Genomic DNA, 14,427 nt, shown 5'->3' on the forward strand with positions numbered 1-14,427 from the left:
CTTTTTCATCTCAGATAAGAGTTATTTATATGATATTTTCATCTCAAATCTGACGAGTGTTAATCATATAATCCTTCTCAGCTCAGATAGTAATTAGTTATATAACCTTTGTCAGCTCAGATAAGAGTTAGGTATATGACCTTTCTTAACTCAGATAAGAGTTAATTACATGATCGTTTTCAGCTCAGACGAGTGTTAATTATATGACCTTTTTCATCTCAGATAAGAGTTATTTATATGATATTTTTCATCTCAAATCTGAGACATTCAACTTGCAGAACTTCTGACCAGAAAAGTTGTCGAAATTTCTCAACTAAGTTTCGGTATTTTTGTCGATAAGTTTACAATATTCGATATTTCTGTAACTCCAGTTATTACGATGTTATATAAATGGAGTAAAACCAAGCAACAAACCCAGAAGTATTAGAAATAGAAAATGTATTTTCGTGTTTTCATAATCTATTCAATAACATTATTTCTCTATATCATACTATGTTTTCCTCTGAAACCAAAACCAGTGATGCTTTTCTTCTGATAAAAAGAAAGTTGGCTCGGAATGTAAAACGTTTTACCATAGACAATATTTTCCTCTGATAAAAAGAAAGTTGGCTCGGAATGTAAAACGTTTTACCATAGACAATATTTTCCTCTGATAAAAAGAAAGTTGGCTCGGAATGTAAAACGTTTTACCATAGACAATATTTTCCTCTGAGAAAGATGAGGATCTTTTTCAGCTTTCTCAGATCAGATAAGAGATACTTATTTTCTGATCACTACGTTTCATTTAACAAATTTATGTTCTAACACCAAATGAACAAATTAATCATGCCTACCTGTTATATGATGTCAACATACAATTATTTTAACTTTCTTTAATAGAATAGACGAGCATATAGACTAAGGTTCATTGGGCGCAAGCTTTGTAGTCAGTTGTCAGTTACAACATTCGTTAACGTAGGCCTAACGTGTAGAAAAAGAATTGTTTATATGTTTAATGAAACTTGTTACGAGCTTATGTTATTGTTAAATCATGTTTTGTAACATGTATATATTTTAGTCTTTTCTTCTGAGATAGAACGTCTATTTTTTACAAGTTATTCAGACCTAATATTTAACACATGTACTAATCACCATGTGAAAGGTCCCCCGGTGGGACAGGATACGTTTATTGACTCACCACGCTAAAATCCAGGGTTCGATTCCCCACGTTGGACACAAGTGGCTTTGCTCTAAAACAAAGTGATATATATATATATGTAAAGGAGTTAGCGTGATTTTCATCATCTGCAGTTTATTTCGTTTTACTCTGAAGACAAAAAAACTTCAGTGATACTAACTAACTAATTAACTTCTTTTTAAGCACTTTTGTAAAAATCAAACAATATAGAAAATATGAAAAAATTAAAGTAAATGCTAATGGAGGCTTTGGTTTGTCTGGGAAATCGACACTACTCAAACAAAAGAAAAGTGTTTAGTAAAGATACTTTAGTTGTGTCTTATATATGAATCATTTACAGAGTTGTGATAAAACAAACTGTACAGCAAATAATTATTCGATCAATGAAAACTTCGTACAAACAATACGTTTCTAAAAATTAAAATGATGACTTCTAGTCTGTTACACGATTTGCAGCACACTGTTCCGTTATGAACTTTCTGCACATGATATGTGTGCAACTCATCTCTTTAAATGTTATATTGTCTCACACATATTATATACACACGTATTTATATACACTTTTTACACTTGGGGAAGCACCTGTTTACAGCGAGGCGGAAACTTTTCAATACCGTTTTTACACTTGGGTAAGCATCTGTTTACAGCGAGGCGGAAACTTTTCAATACTGTTTTTACACTTGGGTAAGCACCTGTTTACAGTGAGGCAGAAACTTTTCAATACCGTTTTTACACTTGGGTAAGCACCTGTTTACAGCGAGGCGGAAACTTTTCAATACCGTTTTTACACTTGGGTAAGCATCTGTTTAGAGCGAGGCGGAAACTTTTCAATACCGTTTTTACACTTGGGTAAGCATCTGTTTAGAGCGAGGCGGAAACTTTTCAATACCGTTTACCCTATGTATCGGTTTACACGTCCTATCTAAATCACGGTCTTTACTTCCACACAGTCGCCCATAAAATCTCCGCCAGGAATCAACAGTCTTCCCGGACCAGATCCAGAATCCAGAAGTGATCCCGACCACCAGACACATAAAGTACTTGAGCATGAACACGGAGTAGTCGGGTCGTACAGCCGGGTCACTGCAGGGGCAGTTGTGCCTTCTCTCCCAAGCCTCCCGGAAGTGTTGCTCGTAGATGTAACAACCGATGACGATGGTGGCTGGTACCGTATACAGCACAGAGAAGACTCCAATCCGGATCATTAGCTTCTCCAGCTTTTCCACCTTGGCGCGAGCTTGCTGTCGGATGACATTCCTTATCCGAAAGAGAGCCACAAATCCCGTTAGGAGGAAGGACGTTCCCAGAAGAAGATAGACACATAGAGGGGCTAGTACAAACCCCCGCAGAAGAGACAAGTCCTGGTTTCCTACGTAACAGATGCCTGCCACCGGGTCCCCATCCACTCCATCCACGGCTAAGATGGCGATAGTTTTGACGGTTGGTACTGACCAGGCTAATAAATGAAAATACAACGAGTATCCAGCAATAGCCTCGTTCCCCCACTTCAGTCCAGCTGCTAGAAGCCACGTTAGGGCTAAGATAACCCACCAAAGAGAACTGGCCATACCGAAGAAGTAAATCATCAAGAAGACGATGGTGCATGCTGGGGGTCGTTCCGAATCCTGATACCGGATGATTGGTCCATCACAGGCTAGCTCTGCATGTCCCATCCCTAGCCGGACCAGATAACCGACGGACACCATCAGGTAGCAGCCGGACAGAAAGATGATAGGGCGTTCTGGGTAGCGAAACCTCTGCATGTCGATCAGGAAGGTGATAACGGTCAAGCTAGTTGACACACAGCACAGCACTGCCCACAGTCCGAGCCACAGCGTAGCGAAAGTGTGTTCGTCCGCGGAGAAGAAGGGACCGTAACATGGGACAGCACAGTTCAATACACTTCCGGTCTCCACAGAATTAAAGTGACCATAACTCCCCGTGGCTACCAAGGTGATCATGGGATCTCGACAAAAGCACCGACAATCTTTTTCTTGAATTCTTGTCAGACGGGGATAACCACCATTTTTTGTTCCTTTTGGCACTATGAATTTCGGACTCTTTTTTTCGGGGAACCTATTCTTATTTATGTTTATATAACTCGTAGAACGGTTTGGTTTTTGACCTTCGTTACGGTCCATGCACATTCTGTTGGGGTCACCATAGTTCGGTAGGTCATCACACTTCATTGTTTCTGGCCAAGTGAAACCATAGTTCATCATAAGAGGTTCACAACCAGCTCGTGCCCGCTCACACACAGATCGACAAGGCGGAATGGGTTTAGAATAATCTTTCATGCATATTGGCGTATGCATGGAGCAGAGGAAGAACTGGAGGTCATCCGAACATTGGATTTTCACAAGAGGCCAAAATTGATGAACCTGTAACCCTGCTTCCTCTTGGGTTTCGTGGTGGAAAGAATTGGGCATGGAGGTGAAGTTGTAACCGATGTCGGTACACATTGGAATAGTTATCTCCTCGCATTTTTGGTGGCGTCCACCTACCTTTCCAGTTGCTACGGTAACAAGTAACAAAAGTTCCAGTGAAAGGTAGGTTATAACTCGCGCTAAGGTGCAGCCTATTATAGGTACTGGAACGGCTAAGGAACGCCTCTTCGCCGAACTACACGTGCTGGCCCACACTATAACAGACAGTCTCGTTCCTACGTCTATATTCGTTGTCATAACGATATTTTGACTAACTGAACACAAGCAGAGGTCAAAAATCAGCTGGAGAAAACTTCTGGATATGGCACACGTAACTACTTCTGTATATGGCACTCGTAACTTCCTCTGGATATGACACTCGTGAATATCTCTGGATATGACACTCGTAACTACTTCTGGATATGGCACACGTAACTACTTCTGGATAATGGCACTCGTAACTTTCTCTGGATATGACACTCGTAACTACTTCTGGATAGGACACACGTAACTACTTCTGTATATGGCACTCGTAACTTCCTCTGGATATGACACTCGTAACTACTTCTGGATATGACACTCGTAACTATTTCTGGATATGACACACGTAACTACTTCTGTATATGACACTCGTAACTACCTCTGGATATGACACTCGTAACTACCTCTGGATATGACACTCGTAACTCGAACTAATAGAAGCTTCTATAAGACTTTCCAGCATGACTGTTTCAACTTTTAATTCAACCACTAGTAGTTGCTAAACAACCGTCACTACCGATAACTTGTACGTTTTGTGAACTTCGGCACTCCTCTACACCACTTCACACACTTCGTCACAACTTGACTCCCAGCTTCTGCTGACGTCACAGTCAACGAACCAATCACTTTCCTCCGAAGACTGTCACTCATCGGATCATAGTACTAGAAGGAATATCTGAAACAGAATAGAAAGATTAAGGTAAATCCTTAGCTAACCGCAGGGTGGCGGTCGTTAAGCCTAAAATGCTTAATTCCTAGAAAATCTCAGACAAAAACTTAACAGGGGTGTCGATCCCAGCGTTTCACGTTAATAGGCCAACAGTTGTACATACTACGCAGCATCATATATCAACTATAATAATATTTTTAAAATAGTGTATATTTGAGAGACCATGTTACGTAGAAAAAAACGTCACGAAGCGATAACTATCTTAGAAGAAAGCCAGAAGCGCTGATTAGCGGAAGCTCCTAATATTAATAAAGAAAAAGATGGCCTGAGAAAGTCACGTCTACAGATTCTCCTTCGCGCTATACAAACAAACAAATCTAAATAACTGATGAATAAAATGATTTGTTGTACATGAAGCTAGTGCCTCTAAAGTCTCTCCGTAAAGTGGCTGGAATTTATCCATTAAAACCATTTCTTGCTGTATTTTGTAATCTTAGCGTAGGATTGAGTCATGTAGTCCGTGAGATTTCGTTTTTTTTGGGGGGGGGGAGGGGTATTGGTAAGTTCAAGTATTTACCATATTTCTATAAGAGTTGTGGGGTCTGTGTATGAGAATAGACAGGAAGTGACGTTTAGCACTGTCAACAAATAGAAAGTTTCCACCTTTTGTGTTGTTTTATCAACAATTTCCTGAGTACGCCAGTGCTGCTACTAATGCCGTGTTCAATTGTACTGAACTTATTGTTACATCAAATCAGTTTGAAAGTAATATGAAAACTTGAAAACAATATTCTAATAACTTTAGATAAAAACGACCTTTATTTCAGCCAACTTTTCGCCACGAAGCCGCAATGAAATAAAAACAGTGGCGCCAACTGGGGGAGGGGAGCTGTCCCACCCAAACCCCTCCTTTTTTATTTTGAGAAATATAAAATGCTTGGTTAATGGGATATGTTTGTGGAAAGTTACTGATATTAACAAATACAATGTCGAAGTTTTCTGTTTGCTGTTAAGTTTTGTTTACTTCTCATAACATTTTGGCTCTTACGAAGTTAGTTATTACAGTCGATGTATGAACTTCGAAACGTTATCAACAGTTTCACGTAGAAATTAGGGCTCAACTTTGCCCCCCTCCCCTCCCAAGATTTTGTTGGAATGGCGTCACTGAAAATTTATTATTATCATCTGGAGAGTAAACGTTATTTTCTCTTAACTTTATTGCCAAAATGTCTAAATCCCTCCAGTATATACTACAAATTTTTAAATACTTGCAATAAAATATCTTGTTGACGAACAATGTAGGTGGACTTAGTGTGCATGCTATTTCAATATATATTCCCTTTATAAGCTAAAGAGATTTTCTCATCTTAATATATATATATATATTTGGCAAGTTTTGGTTATAGCCTTATGCCACGTTTTGAGTGTAAAAGCACCCTTAATGAGTATTTTTATACATTGTTTATATCTCAGCATTATCCACAACTGAAAGCTAACAATACGAATACCCCCCTTCCACGTGCATGTTCTCACACCTTTCACAGGTCGATAAAGGTATTGACCGCAGGGGTAAGTAGAGCTCCAGGTCTATTTCTTAATTCTAAGACGTCTGTTGTCTACGGATTTTGCTGACGAAGACAGGGAAGGGGAGAGGGTTGAGGTGTGAAAGGGGGTGGAGGAACTGTTTGGTCGTAGCTTACACCCCACACATGACTGCCCTTGGCTATTTTGTTCTGGTCCGCAATGGAATGCCATCCCGCTAGGAATGTTTAGAAGGGAGATTAAGTAGCTTAATGAACGTAACGCCCTCGCTAATTGAACCATAACACTTCTATTGATAACCACTAGATCTGACTCTGGTAAGGAAACCTGAGCGACTGACCAGTGGTAATGTTGACCAAGATCTGCTGAAATAAAGATTCACTGACCATGTATTCTGTTCCTAACTACAGCCCAGTGTTATAATTGGACTTAAACAACACAATTGGGTTACATTGTACTTTTTATTTTTAAACAACACTGTTGGCTTATATTGTACTATTTATTTTTAAAACAACATTGGTTAATAACCATGTAATAACGTTAATGGCGGGCTACATTAAATCAATAACGATTACGGGAAAACATGTAGGTTCAACATTAATTCAAGACAAAAATACAAAACCTTACAACCCAAGCGGTTTTGAAAGTGGATCTTTCTTCATCAAGGAAAAACTGGGGAAAAAGGTCCATCTTTCGAAAACGCTCGTGTTAAAGGATTTTGTATTTTTTGTCATTAAATCATTAATAAATTTAAGGAAAATACTGTCGTTCCTAAATTATGTTCGATCACATAAAATCATGAAACGAGCGTTTTATCTTGACGTAAAAAAAAGGGGAAATGTTTTGAAAAATGTTGATTTAAATCGTAAAACTTCCCCGACATATCATTACTGCGAATCCAGGGAAAATATTATTTTAAACAAATACCTAAAAAAACATGGCTGTATCAGGAACAGCGAGTTATTTTATATGTTCTATCATATTTTGTAAGCTCATGTTATGTACTTCAAAGAATAAATTTACAAAACACATGAATATTATTTAATCTTTTGTCCTATCACATTCAAAATTCTTAACATACACAATGTTACGGTATCATGTCGCTTGTTTATTAATATTATAGTTGTTGGAACATTTTAACATACACAATGTTAGGGTTCTCATTAAGCCGCATGCTCATTAATATTATAGTTGTTTTTAACATCTTAAGATACTTAGCATGCACAATGTTAGGGTTCACATTAAGTATCATGTCTCATGCTCGTAATATTATAGTTGTTTGGAAAATGTTAAGATACTTAACATACACAACGTTAGGGTTCATATTAAGTATTATGCCGCATGCTTGTTAATAGTAAAGAGTTTTTATTTTTTATTGAATTGCAAATATGACATACACTGTTATTTTATTTGTATTTTAAAATTTTATGAATAAAAAGTTCATTAAAAAAGTAAAAAACAAACAAACAAACCAAATACTCACTTTTAATCAACCCTCAAAAATAAGATTTAATATTATTATATTCAATTTCAGCATAAGACCCATGGTATGATAAGAATGGCATGAAACTTAGAAGAGTTTTTGAAAAATTAATGTTAGGCCTAACTTTTAATGGGTGCTGTATCTCTAAAGGTGTTTGCCTCAAGTGACTGTATTTGAGTATTTAAACGCTTATTTTAATGTATAGCTGTGTATCAAACAACCGTCAAAAAGTTCGTAACAAAAACAAACTATAATCATAATTGCAACATTTCAAATTAAGTTATAGTAAAAACAAATAAGAAGATATTGAGAAATGAAAGTTAGGCCTAAGTTGTAATGGTTGTCGCATCTGCAAAGGTGTTTGCCTAAATTGACTATGTTTAAAATTTTGAGTACATGTTTTAATGTATAAAAGTGTATCAAACAACCGCAAAAAGTTCATGATAAAAAACAACAACAAACTATTATCATAGTTTCAACATTTCAAGGAGTTCTTGAAAAATGAAAATTAGTCCTAACTTTTAATGGCTGCTGTATCTCTGAAGGTGTTTGCTCAAATTTACCTTGCTTCAGTATATGAGTAATTATTTTAGTATGCTAAACAACCGCTGTTGTCCGAAAAAGTCTTATAATAAAAACAAATGGCTTGCTTACAGGAAGTCCATGCTATCCAAACCGTGCTACTGAAGTTTATATAGAACTCTAACTAATGAAGAGAATAGTTTTATTCTTTTGTATACCCAATGTATTATATATTTATACCATCTGCTTTATTAGAAAATGTTCGTCGAACTTTTTCCCCGCTGGCATAAGGCCTCCATTAGCCTTTGCTGGAGTAAGTGTTTATTTACGCAGTCTAACCCACACACACACACACACAGCATGCTCCTAATCAGGAGCTATATTCGGGGATCGGTCACCATGGTGACCTCTAAACATCTGGTCCTTTGTTGAAAGATTAAATACGGCTAATCATCCTACAATGGCCGAGAAGCTCGCTTGTTGATAATTCACGAACGAGGAAATATCTATGTGTATACCATTTTTTTTTTTAACGATGTGGTTGAAACGAAATTATTGTAATAGAAATAAGGGAACTGAATTTTATTTTTTGGCATAAAATATATATTTGGAGCTGTAGTTACCAGCGTTTCGGTTCTGCATCTTTCGCTAAAGAAGTGGTGTTTCTGTGTCACATCCCCTTGATGGATATGTGTCACACGTTTTTGAAAAAACTTGTTTGACGTATCTTTGATTTTTGACGGCCTGCTTAAATTCATAATTATGAAAACTTGATTGATAACATCTATCAAAGCCAGTTTATATACGTAAAAAAATACAGGGCGTTTAGAAATCATGTTAACAACCATGGGCGTACGGGGAAAGGTTTATGAGTAAGAATATTCTGCCACCATTTGACCGAATGGCCATATTTATTGCAAGCTAGGGAGGAGGGCTGCCCCCCCCCCGCCAGCCTCGTACGACTATGTTAAAAAACCTTATTAACATTTATTTCTAAACGTTTTTGAAACACCAGAAAAGAACGTATTAACATTACTTCCGGACACCTTGGTTTATCTCGAATATTCGTGTTATAACGTTTGTGACTAAAGAGTTGCATGGAACTACTAGCTAAAAAAAACAGAAAAAAATATCAAAACGTTTGTTTTTCTTGTGTGCGTAAGTTGATCACACCCATTCTGTTGTTTATACGGTTTTTGAACTGCTTTTTCAGTAATGCTTCTAAAGAGGCAGTCGTTAAGGGGGTTTAGTTTGCATGAGATGAGCCCGTGTCTGAACGTTTCCTGCAAGTAATCTGCCCCGTCATGCTCGGCCTGTCTAAATATAGACAGGCAATAGTAAAGAAGATGAATCATATTACCGGCACTTACCCAGCTTGACGAGGACCGGGACGAAGATGTCAGCCCATCACGTGAGAAGCAAAATCCCATTATCCCCCTTGAACTGCAGCATTATATTCTATAGAAAAAGGGAAAATCGCTCAAAATAAGTCTCGAGACAGGTTTTAGTGCTTTTATCTACTAACATATAAAAACATCAACAAATATTGTAGTAATGGAAGAGAGAGACAGAGACGCGTGGTCCACGTGAAATCCAGATCCACTTGCGGTATATAAGAAAACAAAAATGTCCATTCTTCTGTTGAGCATCAATATTGCCTTTCTAAATCAATATTTTATCAATGAATTGTCCTGGCTTCTCTCTCTCTCTCACGTAGATAAATAATGATTTTAAAATTTGTGGTATTTCAAGGATGTTGTCCCCCTCACCCTCTCTATCTTGTTCATGCGTGTGTCTCATTAGGTGAACGTGCAACGCCTTTCTTTGCCCGTAAGGCACTGAAGCTACTCTGTTAAAAAAAAAAAACTTTTTCAGTGATCCATCATTTTTGACGGGACCTAACCTAAACACGGGCGTGGACGTGTTTTGTTTAAAAAAAATGATTGCGTTGTCCTAGGTAGATGTTGTGTACAGAATAATAATAATTTGCGAAGCATTCGGTTTGTTTTCAATTTTCAATTCCAGTTCTGTTCCACACTATGACAAAGGGGCCGGACGTTGCCGAATGTTTAGTGTGCTTGGAGTGTGAATTCGAAGATTCACGGTTCATGTCCCGCTGCTCTGCACTTTGGGGCAATTAGTGCGCTATAAGAGTGACAGTCAAGTTCCTCTATAAAGTAGCCAAAGAGTTGAAAATGGGTGCTATTCACTAGCTGTCTTGCTTCTAGCCCGTTAGAGGGACACTTACGAGGGGAAAAATAGCATGAAACTAATCAATTCTTCGTAATTTTAAGCGAAAAACCTGAGAGTTTACAGTAATTGTACTTTAAAAGTATTTACAGAAAATGTTAAACTCGTTGGTTCCGTTGATGAAATTTTGAGATTAACTCTATTCATACTCACTTGATGCGTCAGAACAAAACATTTTACACATTTGTGAAATATATAATTTATTGTAATTCTTTACGAGATTCTATTGGTAACTGATCTAATGGTTTAATTTTTGATTGATCATTCATTTGCAAAATATGCCACTCTCATCTTTCAAAATTCTGAAACTTATTTGTTGGTGTTGTTGACGTTAACTTTTCTTGTGATATTGCATTTACAAAGAATAGGGGTGGACTGAAAAAGATGGACCACTAGAATATGTGTAACCATGACTGTAAGTTTATGATCATGCAGAGAACAAGTTATACAGCTGTATAAGGAAGAATTTATTTTTGTTAATAATTGTTCTGAAGTTTAATTTCTAATTAACGTGTTATTATATTTGGATATCAACTCGTCGCTGGCGAAGAATGGGGTCCAGGTGCTCGTGCCAAGCACGCGCTGTGAGAGGGTGAGACTAAGCAGAGTGAATATTTCTTCTCGTCGTGATTTACGCTTCAAGAAACAGAAAAGAGAGTTTGACCAGATGTGCAAAAAAATAAAACGAAGAAAAATCTTGCTAGGGATAATACGTGATCTATAAAATACCCAAGATATCTCAATTATTGTACACGATTGTGTATTTTGCATATTGTCTGTTCGGTAATGTACAATCAGTACAGTAGCATGAAGGCTTAAAAAAGCATTATTCTAAACGTGTCAGTAGTTCAATAACATTACACCTCCACACTAAATCAATTTTATATATCAGAATTGAATACTCCACAAGATATATTAATTTCGTTTTATATTTATCTGCTGTGGACCAGCGGTTAGGAACCACTTCCCATCCATTTAATCTGTTTATGTTAGTTGTTATTGCAATATTACAGACCACCCATAAAATCTGGTCAGGCCGTATAATTTTATGCAGTAAAGCATACAGCAATATCACAATGTGTCTGGATGTAGGTCAGTTAGTTAACTTAAGGTAGTATATACCCTTTAAATGTCAAAAAATATCTTCACATCCCATCAAAGTCTGGACCCATTTTCAGGAGAATTCAGTTATGTTTGTAGAAGTTATCATGAACATAAACATTTCTTTTGTATTTCTTTATTTTTATAATATACAAATTAGCCACAGTGGTAATATTACACAACATGGTGCCAGAATGTGTCTGTATCTGTTTGAATATATTTTTATGCAAAAAACATAGTATGAATATGATATTTTTTTTTCTGAAGAAAAGGCCAAAACCTAGATAACACTACGTAAAGGGTATATGCTACCTTAAGCGCAAAGTTGCATAATGGGATCAAACCCCGAATTTTAGCTTTATAGGGCCCTCAATCTTTCCATTGAGACACAGAAGTGCTATTTTAAAGGCTTAATAGAGGAAACTGACAATACGTATGCCTTTTTAAATAAATTTTACAATGAACTATCGTGCTTTGCTTACCACAAGGATCGAACCCAAAATTTTAGTGTTTTCAGCTTTCAGGCTTCACTGGGAGAAGTAAATTTAGGTCAGAAAAAAGCGTTTTATTCAGTGAGAGTTAAAATTAGGTTATACGTGTATCTCTGATTTCAATAGAATCACTTTTTCTTATTTCAAGAAGACAACTCTTGACTCGGAGTTAAGTTTTACTGTTAACTTGCCTACGTTGATCAAAATTTAAAGCACTGTACACAGTCCTAGAACAAGCTGTTTCAGAATATCGCATAGCCGTCATTAACTTTGAACTGATATACTTATTAGAGGGAAAGAAGCTAATCAACAGCACCCACCGCCAACTCTTAGACTACTATTATCTGATCAAATATGGATCTATCCGTCACTCTTATAACGCACTCATGACTCCGAACTGCAAAGTGCGTTTTGGTGGCAATGGGTCACGAACCATGGATCCTCGAAACCACAGTACAGGCGCGCTAGGCCACGCCCTGTCCGAGGCTAAGATATCATTATTACAAGAAATACCTGATAGATGACTTATTATCAAACCTGCAGGGTCTGTAGTGTACTTAGTCACCAAGCAGTTTTATTCGCCAACTGTTTTTGTATATAATTACTTTAGGTTTTCTGCTTAATTAATAAGATAAAAAAAAACGCAAAAGACGATGCTTTGGTGCGTTTGTTTATATTAACACCTCTTAGTTATTAGGGTTGGGCCTTATATAATTTTTCATTATCGCGACCATTTTAATCCTAGAATTACCAACCCACATCAACTTTTAAAACACGTTTTTGAAAACTATTTATGTATATTATTAGTTGCGTAATGGCCTTGTTGGTTACAGGATCCTTAATAACGTAAGAACCTCACCAAAAAAAAACCAACCAAACCAACAAAAACACCAGTATTCTATAAATGGGTTGTTTATATATTTCACACAGCGAGTGAGCGATTTAGCCCACTTTTTTGTGGTCAGTTCTATAAACCGAGGGTTGTTACAGATAAAAACATCAAATCACTCATACATGGAGTATACTGTTGGGAACGTTATAACAATAATTCGGCAAATTTAGGGTTAACGTGTTTGCTATGTAGCATTGTAGTTATCACAAACAGTAGTGAACGTTATAACAGTAAGTCGGTAAATTTAGGGTGAACCTGTTTCTTATGTCAAATTTTAGTTATCACAAATACGCGTATAGATAGTGAACGTTATAACAATAATTCGGCAAATTTAGGGTTAACGTGTTTGCTATGTAGCATTGTAGTTATCACAAACAGTAGTGAACGTTATAACAATAAGTCGGTAAGAAAATGTTATGTAAAATTGTAGTTATCACAAACTCCCGTATATCTTTGTGTATAAGTTTGTCAAGAATCACCTACGTGACGTTTGTTTGTCAACCCAGGCATTCTGTAGATGAGGTGCTCGATACGTTCTTTTGATTATCAGACCTGTCAGTGTTGGTGTTTGGATAAGGCACTCAACAAGGGGAAAAGTGCCAAATGACTGATTAGGCCGTGGAGCTGGAAGCGTGACAAGTACAAGTTATCTGATTAGTTTCAACACCACGTTGCTGTGAGGAGTTTTTCTTTATAAATACAAAGTTGTTAAACGACTGTCGTTTTAATACGATCAGGCTTGTTTTCTTTTTAGTTCCACTTCAGTATGAGACTATACACTCCAGATGGCGCTGGTCTTTTGCAACAAAATATTGCTCACGACAGCAGTATAAACAGTAACAGCACAACAGACAATTTCAGGGTTGTGTGTATATGGTTATCCTTAAGTAAAGTTTATACTTATATTATAGGGGCGTAGGCAGAAACCTATGATATAAAGTGGGGATTACTTTGGGGGAAAAAGGAAATGAGTGGCGGAACTACACTGGTGATCCGGGGGCATATAATAAGGAAATATTTTGAAGTTTTCACCAAAAATTGTGCAAAATGATGATATCTGGGGCAGCTTTAAACATGGTTTGTAAATACATGGGTGCGGTTAAGGAGTTTTGAATGCACTGGTTGTATGCGCACATGTGGTAGGTTCTCCTCGGACTGTACAGAGATTAGAGCAAAACGTAAAGATGTTTGTAGGTTCTCCTCGGACTGTATTGAGATTAGAGCAAAAAGTAAAGATTTTGTAGGTTCTCCTCGAATTATACTGAGATTAGAGCAAAAAAGTAAAGATGTTTGTAGGTTCTCCTCGGACTGTATTTAGATTAGAGCAAAAAATTAAAGAAAACATTTGTTTCTTTGATTAAAAGCACAAATCTTCACAATGGGCTACCTGTACTCTTACCACCGCGGGTACCGAAACCCAGTTTTTAGAATTATAAGCCCTCATACTTACCGCTGAGCCACCAGGGGGCGTAAAGAAATTAGATCACGTGCCCAAGTTATCAAGCCGTCTGTACTGTGTTATAAATTATATTTTACATGTATTTAAGCTAAGTAATATATATTTATATATATATATATATATAAAAAAAGTAAAGATTTTATCTAATCTCAA

At 37.0% G+C, this 14,427-nt stretch overlaps 1 protein-coding gene across 2 annotated transcripts in view; it reads right to left on the bottom strand.

The window, feature by feature from the left end:
- Positions 1 to 1,496: 1,496 nt before the first annotated feature.
- The window catches only part of LOC106471459 (frizzled-5-like), a 23,294-nt gene continuing 10,363 nt past the window's right edge, over positions 1,497 to 14,427 (bottom strand). The window contains exons 2-3 of one of the 2 annotated variants that reach the window (XM_022400075.1): positions 9,452 to 9,539; positions 1,497 to 4,540 (exon numbers count right to left, since the gene is read on the bottom strand). In XM_022400075.1, the coding sequence (XP_022255783.1) occupies positions 2,017 to 3,861 (1,845 nt within the window). In that variant the 5' untranslated portion in view covers positions 3,862 to 4,540; positions 9,452 to 9,539 and the 3' untranslated portion in view covers positions 1,497 to 2,016. The remainder of the gene's footprint in view (positions 4,541 to 9,451; positions 9,540 to 14,427) is intronic. The other variant, XM_022400074.1, reaches the window with a different exon arrangement.

This window comes from Limulus polyphemus, unplaced genomic scaffold, assembly GCF_000517525.1.
Source record: "Limulus polyphemus unplaced genomic scaffold, Limulus_polyphemus-2.1.2 Scaffold4635, whole genome shotgun sequence".
NCBI lineage: Eukaryota > Metazoa > Arthropoda > Merostomata > Xiphosura > Limulidae > Limulus > Limulus polyphemus.